Source organism: Ornithorhynchus anatinus, chromosome 1 (genome assembly GCF_004115215.2).
Source record: "Ornithorhynchus anatinus isolate Pmale09 chromosome 1, mOrnAna1.pri.v4, whole genome shotgun sequence".
NCBI classification, from domain to species: Eukaryota; Metazoa; Chordata; class Mammalia; order Monotremata; family Ornithorhynchidae; genus Ornithorhynchus; species Ornithorhynchus anatinus.
Window position 1 is genome coordinate 129177563 of NC_041728.1, and position 10916 is coordinate 129188478.

The 10916-nt window shown below is 48.6% G+C and overlaps 1 protein-coding gene across 2 annotated transcripts in view; it reads right to left on the reverse strand.

The window, feature by feature from the left end:
- The window catches only part of INPP5D (inositol polyphosphate-5-phosphatase D), a 177177-nt gene extending 168181 nt beyond the window's left edge, over positions 1 to 8996 (reverse strand). For both annotated transcript variants that reach the window (XM_029067359.2, XM_029067353.2), the window contains exon 1: positions 8833 to 8996. In XM_029067359.2, the coding sequence (XP_028923192.1) occupies positions 8833 to 8966 (134 nt within the window). In that variant the 5' untranslated portion in view covers positions 8967 to 8996. The remainder of the gene's footprint in view (positions 1 to 8832) is intronic.
- Positions 8997 to 10916: the final 1920 nt, after the last annotated feature.

Consider the following 10916-nt stretch of genomic DNA (forward strand, 5'->3'; position numbering starts at 1 on the left):
TGGATCTGTTCCCCTTAACTACTTGAACATTTCACCCCAACCTCTGCCCTACAGCATTTACGTATATATCCATTCACTCTGCCATTTCACTCTGCCGTTTCACCAAAGAGCACGGGCTTTGAAGTCAGAGGTCATGAGTTCGAATCCCAGCTCTGCCCCTTGTCAGCTGTGTGACCGTGGGCAAGTCACAACTTCTCTGTGCCTCAATTACTTCATCTGTAAAATGGGGATTAACTGTGAGCCTCACGTGGGACAACCTGATGACCCTGTGTCTCCCCCAGCGCTCAGAACAGTGCTCTGCACATAGTAAGCACTTAACAAATACCAACATTATTATTATTACCTGTAATTTATTTTAATGTTCGTCTCCCCAGCTAATCCGTAAGCAGTGTGGCCTTGTGGAAAGAGCCCAGGCCTGGGAGACAGAGGACCTGGGATATAATCGCAGCTCTGCAACGAGTCTGCTGTGTGACCGTGAGCAAGTCATTTAACTTCTCTGGGCCTCAGTTACCTCATCTGGAAAATGGGGATTAAAGCTGTGAGCCCCACGTGAGACCTGGACTGTGTCTAACCTGATGATCTTGTATCTACCCCAGCACTTAGTAGAGTGTCTTCAGATAGTAAGTGCTTAAGAAATACAATAAAAAAACTGTACTCTGCCAAGTGCTTAGCACAGTGCCCCGTACAGAATAAGCACTCAAATCATTAGGGGCAGGGAATGTGCCTGTTTCATTTTACACTGTACTCTCCCAAGCACTTAGTACAGAGTGCTCTACAAACAGAAAGCGTGGCTCAGTGGAAAGAGCCCGGGCTTGGGAGTCAGTGGTCAAGGGTTCGAATCCCAGCTCTGCCACTTGTCAGCTGTGTGACTGTGGGCAAGTCATTTAACTTTTATGTGCCTCAGTTCCCTCATCTGTAAAATGGGGATTAAGACTGTGAGCCTCATGTGGGACGATCTGTTACCCTGTATCTACCCCAGCGCTTAGAACAGTGCTCATTCTAAGCACACAGTAAGCGCTTAAATACCAACATCATTATTATTAAATATGGTTCAACTGAATGAAATTTCACCAATTGATGTTCCCCTCGGGTCAATTTGCCATCCCCAGAACCCTCTCATTTCCTATCAAGAAGTCTCAGTGCATTTCTTTATCTGCAAATCTTCTGGGTCCGTCCTCAGAGAACCCCACCCCCAGCCGACTCTTCAGATGGAGCCTCACTCTCCAGGGACCCATCTTTGGGCCTCCAACATAGAGGAATCTTCTCCACTGTCCTGTCCCAAGGATTGCTCAGCCCCAACTCTTAAAATGATCATGGGGCTTCTTTCCCATTTTACCCAGCCACATCCTCTTTTCCCACCTAAAACCTTCCTTGGTATGTTTACGTTCCAGGTGAAACCACTAAATAATAATAATAATAATGATAACTGTGGTATTTATTAAGTGCTTACTGTGTGCTAAGTTCTGGGAGTAGACGCCGGGCTAATGTGCTAATCATGGAGGGGTTACGGATTCATCAGCCCACTTGGAGTTCTCAATTCCTCTTATTTAGAGATGAGAAAACTGAGTGCCGGAGAGGTTGTGACCTGTCCAGAGTCACACAGAAAGCCAGGGACGGAACTAATGGAAATTATAATGATGTTTGTTAAGCACTTACTAAGTGCTGGGGTATTTAGAATATAATCAGGTAAGACAGTCCGTGTCCCACATAGTACTCGAGGTCTAAGATGGAACAAAAACAGGTACTTAATACCCATTTTATAGACAAGGAAGCTGAGGCTCAGGGAAGTTAAGCGGTTTGCCCAGGTCATACGGTAAGCAAGTGGCCGAGCTGGGACTGGAACTCAGGTCCCCTGACTCTCTAAGCCAGGCTCTTTCCACTAGGCCAAGCTGTCTATTTCTGGAACTTTGGAATTTCCTTTCCTGACCCTAGGCCAGGTGAACAAGACCATCACCATGGTAACATGTCAGCCAAAACTGGCAACGTTTTCTGACTTGATCCATCCTGGCCTACGGCCTGGGGACCGATGTTGCCTTCCATCCCCCCCTCTCCCCCCCACACACATACAAACACACTCTGAGCCGAGCACAAATCTACCTCCCCATAGATCGTAGGCTCCATTTTGTTCAAGTTCCGCCCCCCGGCAGACAACTAGCCACTTACTATACGTTACACCCTTCAGAATCTCTTCTTCCTGGGTCCCTGTGGACCGTTACTTCCCCAAATAGCTTAACCGCACCAGCTTTCACCAACACTCCCAGCTTGCTTTTTGTAATGCCCCACAGCATTCTGAATTGGGGGGGCAAGGTTTCCCTCCCTTTTGAGGCCGCTCGCCTCCATCTTTCCCCGCCGCCTTTGTGTCACGTCGCTCAGACTCCGTGCCTCTCTGGTTATATGTTGTTAAAGGGCCCAGTCTGTTCTTATTTAGGTTGACCGGACTTGTAAATTGGAAACTCATGTTTCAAAAAAATGTTTAAGACAGACACCAGACACACTGGACAATTCTGCAGAAGCAGGACAGCGCGAGAGTCACCCAGCCACAGGAGACTAAACCAGAGCAATTACAAAAAACTGAATACCAAGTGCGCGTTGGGAGTGCCGCAATAGTGCCAGGTATAAACTTTACATTCGACCATATTTATTGAGTGTTTACCGTGTGCAGAGCACTCTACTAAGTGTCTGAGAGAGTACATTATAACAGAGTTGGTAGGCGGCTCATTCCCTGCTATTCCTTGGAAGAGAGGGACAACTGACTGCCCTTGGAAGGTTTAAATTTGCACACAAGTCTCCTGCGTGACCTTGGGCAACTTACCTCCTCCGGGCCTCAGTTACCACATCTGTAAAATGGGGATAAAGAGTGTGAGCCCCATATGGGAGGAGGACTGTGTCCAACCGGATTAACCTGTATCTACCCCAGGGCTTAGAACGGTGCTTGGCACACAGTAAAGGCTTAACAAGTATCGTGATCATAATTGATCTCTTCTCCACTCCCCCAAAGAAACCACTGCCATTCTTGATTTAGAAATGAAGCGACGGGAATGTGTTTGGTGGCTCTGCCTCGGCGTAGGCAGGTTAGGGGAAGAGAGAATGGACTAAATGAACCCTAAAGAAATCTGGAATTCAGGATTCTGAAAAGGAATGGCCCTAACGCGGGTCAGCGCAGAGAAGGAAAGATGGCGTGCCGATCTGGAGGGTTAATGAGTAGTGGATGTGTGTTTGGGCAGGTGTCTGGTTTGATTTTTTTTTTTCAGCTGCACTTGAACGCTCAAGCTTGGTTCTATTCTGATCTGTTTCCGATCTGATTATTTGTATCCACTCCGGTGTTTAGCATTTAGAAAGCGCTTAATAAATGTCATCTCCGTGATGCAACTCTTAAGTTCCCCCGCACAAGCACAGAGGGTGCTTGCCTGAAGGACCAAGAGAGGGGAGCCCTGATTGCAGCCTTTTTCACCAGGGCTCCTGGAACAGCCACCTGGCAAAATTCTAACCCCTGGCCAGGATTTGGGGCTGGAATCTCATCTGACACTTAGCAAGGCCCAAGTTGCCTTCTGAAGAGGGGGGTGATGGTGCGTAACAAGCAGAGAAACTCACTGAACACGTACAGTACTGCATGTGGTTAGGGGAAAGTCCAGTCACATGCAGGACTTGAACTTGCAAACCCAGTGGCTGCTACCAAAATGTCGTCTGGAAAACGTTAGGACTTCGCAGCCCAGTGAGAAACGGGAAGAAGGTCTGCTAGCTTTTGAAGAAGCATTTATTCCTTCCTATTATTGCTAAAGTAGCAGTCCGTACAGAATATATTAAATTGCAATCCAGAGATAAATTTCCAATTGAGTTGTAAAAATAGCTCAACCTGATTTTTGCATTGTGAGGTTCGTAAACGCTGCCCACGTATTTTGACAACTTCAGGGAGCCTGCCTATTTGTTAGAACCTGTACTCGGTCCGGAAACAAATATATTCCTCCTGCTACCCCCAACCCAGACTATGTAGCACCTAATAGTGATGGAATTTGATTAAGCAATTACAGTGTGGCAAGCACTGTGCTAAGCACAGTAGATACAAGATAAGTCAGATCGAGCACACTCCCTGTCCCACGGTCTACAAGGAATGGAACGGGCATTTTATCCCTATTTTACAGATAAGGAAACTGCAGCCCAGAAAAGTTGTGACTTTCCTGAAGTTACCCAAAAGGTAAATGCCAGAGCTGAGACTATAACCCAGGTTCCCTGACTCCTAATTCTTTGCTCTTCCTACTCCCACTTCAGAGGCAGCGTGGCTTAGTGGAAAGAGCCCGGGCCTGGGAGTCAGAGGTCGTGGGTTCTAATCTCAGCTCCGTGACTTTGGCCAAGTCACTTCACTTCTCTGTGCCCCAGTTACCTCATCTGGAAAATGGGGATTAAGACTGGGAGCCCCACACGGGAAAACCTGATAACGTATCTACCCCAGCGCTTAGAACAGTGCACAGTAAGCGCTTAACAAATACTATCATTATTGTTATTACTAGGCAACCCGGCCTCCTTAGAATCTGCTTGGCTCTCAGGAAGGCCCCAGGCAGAGAAAAGCCATGGGGGAACCACAATCCAAAGAGGGGCAGCATGGCCTAGCGGAAAGAAGACGGGTCCAGTAGTTAGAGGATGTGGGTTCTAGTCCTAGCTCCACCACTTGTCTTCTGCATGTCCTTGGGCAAATCACTTCTCTGGACCTCAGTTACCTCATCTGTAAAAGGGGGTTAAGATTGTGAGTTTCAAGTGGGACATGGCCTGTGTCCAACCTGATTAACTTGTACCTCTCCCAGCACTTAGAACAATGCTTGGTACACAGTAATACCCTATTTATTTTATTAATGAGGTGTACATCCCCCTGATTCTATTTATCATAATAATAATGTTGGTATTTGTTAAGCACTTACTACGTGCAGAGCACTGTTCTAAGCGCTGGGGTAGATACAGGGTAATCAGGTTGTCCCACGTGAGGCTCACAGTCTTAATCCCCATTTTACAGATGAGGGAATTGAAGCACGGAGAAGTTAAGTGACTTGCCCACAGTCACACGGCTGACATGTGGCAGAGGCGTGATTAAGTTGTCTTGTTTTTGTCCGTCTGTCTCCCCCAGTTAGACAATCCCTGCCCATTGATGAGCTTACTGTCTATCTGTTGCCGATTTGTCCATTCCAAGCGCTTAGTACAGTGCTCTGCACATAGTAAGCGCTCAATAAATACTACTGAATGAATGAATAGTAAGTGCTTAATGAGTACCATAATTATCATCTACCCCAGTACAGGGCCTGGCGATAGGAAGCTCTTAAATATCATTTAAAAAAAACCTCAACCCCACCTTTTGTGGAGTGTGAGTTCCTGACCCTGCACATTCCCTGCCCATCTCATCACTGCTTAAAAATGGGTGTCCAGCAGAGGTACGAGTGGAGGAGGCTGGGTATTGCCTGCAGTGGGTTATGGTGAATGCTAATATTACAGGCCACCCAGAGAACTTTTGCAATCTTGAATGATTTTTTTTTTTAAACCATTTGTAAAGTTTTACCTTGATTTTTTTCTCTCCTTCTTCCTTACTCTTAAATCACACAGACGAAATAAATCGCCTCCTACTAGTACAGTGGTAGTCCTCTTCTGCAGATACACCTTTTCTTCCAGAACCCAGACTTCCTCTACAACTAATATTTGACAATTTTGAGACAGTCATTTAAAAAACAGGACTTAAACTTAACAAGACTTTTAAACTTTGAAAATTCAGTTTAAAAAAAACATTTATATTGTAAGGAGTCCTGCTTGCCACCCAGGTAAAGCTTGGGATTAATGTATTTTTCTTTACTCATCCTATCCTCCCCGGGGCCCCTTCCAACTCATTCCACCCATCCTATAAGCAACTTCTTCAGCTTCCAACCCCATCGATACCTTGCTCTTCTCCACCAACATCCTGCCCCAGAACCCCAAATCCCCAGAATGCCCCCCACCCCTTCCACGAGAGCTCTGTACCCCAGTTTTCCCGATGTGTTTTGCATTTTTTAAAAAAAACAAAAACAAAAACACCTTGTACTGCCATGACCTCCCCAACCTCTTCCCTGATTTTCAGGTCCAATAATAATAATAGTAATAATAGGACATTTGTTAAGTGCTTATTATGTTATAGTCATTGTACTAAGCCCCGAGGCGGATACAAGTGTATCGGGTTGGACACGGTCCCTGTCCTACTTCGGGCTCACAATCTCAATCCCCATTTTACAGATGAGGTCACTGAGGCACAGAGAAGTGAAGTGACTTGCCCAATGTCACACAGCAGGTAAGTGGCAGAAATAGGATTAGAACCCATGACCTTCTGACTTCCCGGCCTGTACTCTATCCACTAAGCCCCGTTGCTTCTCATATAGAGAAGCAGTGTGGCTCAGTGGAAAGAGCACGGGCTTTGGAGTCAGAGGTCATGAGTTTGAATCCGAGCTCTGCCACTTGTCAGCTGTATGACTGTGGGCAAGTCACTTAACTTCTCTGTGCCTCAGTTACCTCATCTGGAAAATGGGGATTAAGACTGTGAGCCCCCCGTGGGACATCCTGATTCCCCTGTGTCTACCCCAGCGCTTAAAACAGTGCTCGGCACATACTAGGCGCTTAAATACCAACATTATTATTACAGCCTCCACCACCCAGGACCCTAAAACCATGAGAATCTTAGCCCACTTGTGCCAGGCCCATCCCCGTGACTGTGGGCGTCCTGGGCAGCGAGGGGCCTGAGAAAGGGGAGGAGGATGGGGGCAGGCGTGGTGGGACACGATTTTACAGAGGAGAAAACCAGAGTCACTCAGGGCAGGTTCAGCAACAGTCCCAATCGATCAGGGGTATTTACTGGACACTTTCACGCACAGAACATTATAATAAATGCTTGGGAGAGTATGATGCAACAGAGTTGGTGGACACATTCCCCACCTTCATGGAACTCACAGTTTGGTGGGGGAGACAGACATTAATATGAATTAGAGCTATGTACATGAGTTAGGTTGAGGGTGGAGTGAATATAATAATAATAATTTTGGTATTTGTTAAGCACTTTACTATGTGCAGAGCACTGTTCTAAGCACTGGGGTAGATACGGGTCATCAGGTTGTCCCACATGAGGCTCACGGTCTTAATCCCCATTTTACAGATGAGGTAACAGGCCCAGAGAAGTGAAGTGACTTGCCCACAGTCACCCAGCTGACGAGTGGCAGAGTCAGGATTCGAACCCATGACCTCTGACTCCCAAGCCCGGGCTCTTTCCACTGAGCCACGCATATCAAGTGCCCAGCCTGGGAAGGGGCAGAGGCATAAACTGTAAATCTTACTTTTAATACGGCCGACACCGTGCGTTCCATCTTAATTTCACAGCGGATATCTGACGTCTTCTAAGGCCCCGGGCAAGTGGTCATCCTACCCCTCGCCTGTGTCCAGAATCAAGACGCACCGGGCAGTAACCAAGAGCCCTGAGTAAGCGAGGAGGGCCTTAACGTGGAAAGCAGAATCTTGTATTGCTGCTGTAGCCCCAAGAGTTTCGGGGACTACACCAGAAGCATTAGGGACACGCAAATCCTCCCTCTCTCACTCCCCCACTCCCAGGCCTTCCCCAAGGTGTATGTTGGAGGTGACACGGGGCCTAATGGGAAGGATCACCCGAAGCCTCCATTTCCTGGCTCCGGTATGTTTTCGGCCCAGCCTGCACCTATATGAAACCTTCTAGATCATTTCAAGCAGGCACACCCTTTCGCTCGTTCACTCTGACTACACAGTTCTGTACTGTCCAAGGGACTGAGCAGAGGGAAATGGTTAGACCACAGGGGTGGGAGCAGCAGCCGGCTCCGCCGCCTCTGAAAACGTTAAATATGCTGTCTTTAAAGAGGAAGCATTTAGAAATTGGCTCGGTGCTTGGTTGTTAGAGAAACGAAACGGGTGGCATTTAGCAGGTTCACTTGCTAACAGTCAAGAAGGGAAGCAGAGGGATGGGGAGGAGGAGAGGGCCCTTTTAACTGAAGGTGGTCTCCAAGACACTTGGTACAGCCCAGGATGCAGTGCATTAAAGCCATTTATTGATGGGGAGTCCCTTCTAATTCTCAGTACGACTCTTCCTTCCGGAGCACCACGCGCCCAGGGGGTAACATTGATTCTTGCTTCAAACCGTATATTCCTCAGCCTGAGGGCAGGGATCAGGACTGCCAAGTATACGTCACTGTCTCCTTCAAAGCGCTTCATCCAGCGCTCTGCACCCGGAAGGCATTCAATAAATACCCCTGATTGCCCGATCACATTTTAAACTTGGGGTAAAAAGCTGATTTCAGAGCTCAGCCCCCCACCCCGTTCCGCCATCTCCCGGAGACCAGAACTGGAGCCCTCTCGTTAGCTGATAGTCAACCGGAGTGAAAACGGCTTCACGGTCTTTCAAGCGTTTAGGGAACCAAACCGGGTGCCGGGGTGACCGTCTTCTACTGGGCCAAGGGAAAGCTGCCTCCCAATAAAAACTTTAGCCAAACACCCTCCCAGAACACCACAGCCTTGGGGAAACAACTGGGGCGTACCCACCGCTCACAGCCCGAACCCCATTAAAGAGTCCTCCGCCTGATTTAAAAATCAAACACGTTTTAAATACACAGATGCCGGTCTCCCCACCCCGAGGGTTGATCTTCCCCCCACCGGTGCCCTCGGTCAGCCTAGGCCATACCTGCCACCCGGCAGGCGGGCGGGTGACAGCTCCAACCTCAGAGCATGGAGGGCTGTGATAGGGAGAGGAAGTAGGGGTGCAGTAGGGTCAGAGGAGGTGAGAGCCATAGACGCGATGAAAGGTAACACTGTACTTACAATACACACAAAGCATATGCCCGGGAGATGGACTCACTGGCACGTACTAGGAAGCTCCCATCTTTCCCGGTCTTGGAGAGCAGCTCCTCTGCTTTGGAGCGGGTGATGTTCCCATGGTTCCAGCAGTGAACCATAGCTGGAGTTTGAGAGAGGGTCGGGGGGCCTACCCCGACCACCCACCCGCCCGCCCCCCCAGAACAGCACCACACTGTCAACGGACAGGCGGGAGCCCCTGAAACCGTGAGGCCGCCGTCCCGGCACAGCTGCCGCTTGCTAACTGACTTTGCTTCCTGTTTTAGACGCTACAGAGAGGGAAAGGAAACTAAGCTGCAGTGAACTTCCTCATTACAGCAACCAACAGAGAGTGGACATTTTCCTTCGGCCTTCCCTGACGCCCCTCCCTCCTAGCAGATCGTGGCTCAAGCTCTCAAAACCCCCCTTCCCCGTTAGAAAGCCCCTCTCTAGGGCTGCGCCACCTTCCCCCACCCATTTTCCTGCCTTTCTTTGCCCCTCAAACGGCTTGACTCCGGAGCTATTCTGAGGGCCAGAAGTAAATAATTAAAACCCTGCTGGCCAGAATTTCAGACGCCCACTGCATCAGGAAACCTAGGCCTCTGCCGAGGAAGGGTGGATGAGGCGGGGCTGATGACTGGAGGTCTATTCTAGGCTTGGCTCCACCCAGGCTGCCCTGTCAATTACAGCCTGGTTGGCTGGCTTGACCATCCTGGTCCACCTCAGAGAGTTAATTAGGCAATTATGGGAGTGCAGGTGAAAAGGCTTTAAGTGGTGGAAGGTCCCACCCCCTATGGCGTACCTCTATTTGGCTCATGACCTTGACCTGTCCTCTGGGTAAGGATGGCCTTTGTGGAAACCGGATACCTGCGTGTAAAATCGGTTCTGGTGCCATTTTCGAGAAGGCCCGGGGCTTTGCGTGAGCCTAGAGTATTTCTCCAGGGGGTACCCCGGAATCCCTTACACGCTCCAGAGGTTTCGTGTCCCCCCTCCCGGGTCAGGGCCACATCCGTATCAACAGCTCACTTGAAGAACTCGGTGGAAAGAGCTGTCATGGGACTGAAAATGGCAAGGTGGACAGAAAAGCACATGTAGTTTCATTTTCGCAACAGGCAAGAGAAGAGGCCAACTGAAAAACAAATGATGGAAGCAACATGGCCGAGTGTAAAGAGCAAGGGCCCGACAGTCAGAGGGCCTGAGTTTTAATGCCAGCCCTGCCACTTGTCTGCTGTGTGATCTTGGGCAAGTCACTTAACTTCTCTATGCCTCGGTCACCTCTGCTGTAAAATAGGGTTGAAGAGTGTGAGCCCCACAGGGGACGGGGACTGTTGTACCAACCTCAGTACTTAGCGTAATGTCTGACACAAATGGTGGTTAACAAAATGCCACAATTATGATTAACTTCTCAGAGCCTCAGTTGCTTCATCTGTAAGATGGGGATTAAAACGGTGAACCCCATGCGGGACAGGGACTGTGTCCAACCTGATCAGCTCGTATTTACCACAGTGCTTTGTGCAGTAATCATTTAGTTAGCACTTAAATGCCATTAAAAAAAAATCATTCTTTCTCTGGGTCTCTGTGGAAGGAGCCAGTTTCTTTTCCCTCTTTTTAAATGCTGAATCACTTTTGAGACAGAGTGTCCCAACTCTGTAAGGGGATCATTCTTTAAGAGCAATTTTAACCTTGATCACAAAGTCCTGGCGAAGGCATTTCTACCCTCGTGGCTGACCTGAATTTCTGGGCAGCTTCCCCCAGGCACATAGCAATAATAATAATAATAATAGTAATACTTGTTAAGTACTTACCGTATGCCAAGCTCTGTTCTAAGCACGGGGGTAGGTACAAGTTAAGAAGGTTGGACACAGTTCCTGTCCCACTTGGAGCTCACACTCTTGATCCCCATGTTTCAGATGAGGTAACTGAGGCTCAGAGAAGTGAAGTGACTTGCCCAAGGGCACACAGCGGACATGTGGCAGATCCTTCCGATTCCCAGGCCCGTGCTCTTTCCACTAAGCCCCACTGTTTCTCAATCTACGCTGCATTCCTCTAAACTGTAAGCTCGTTGTGGGCAG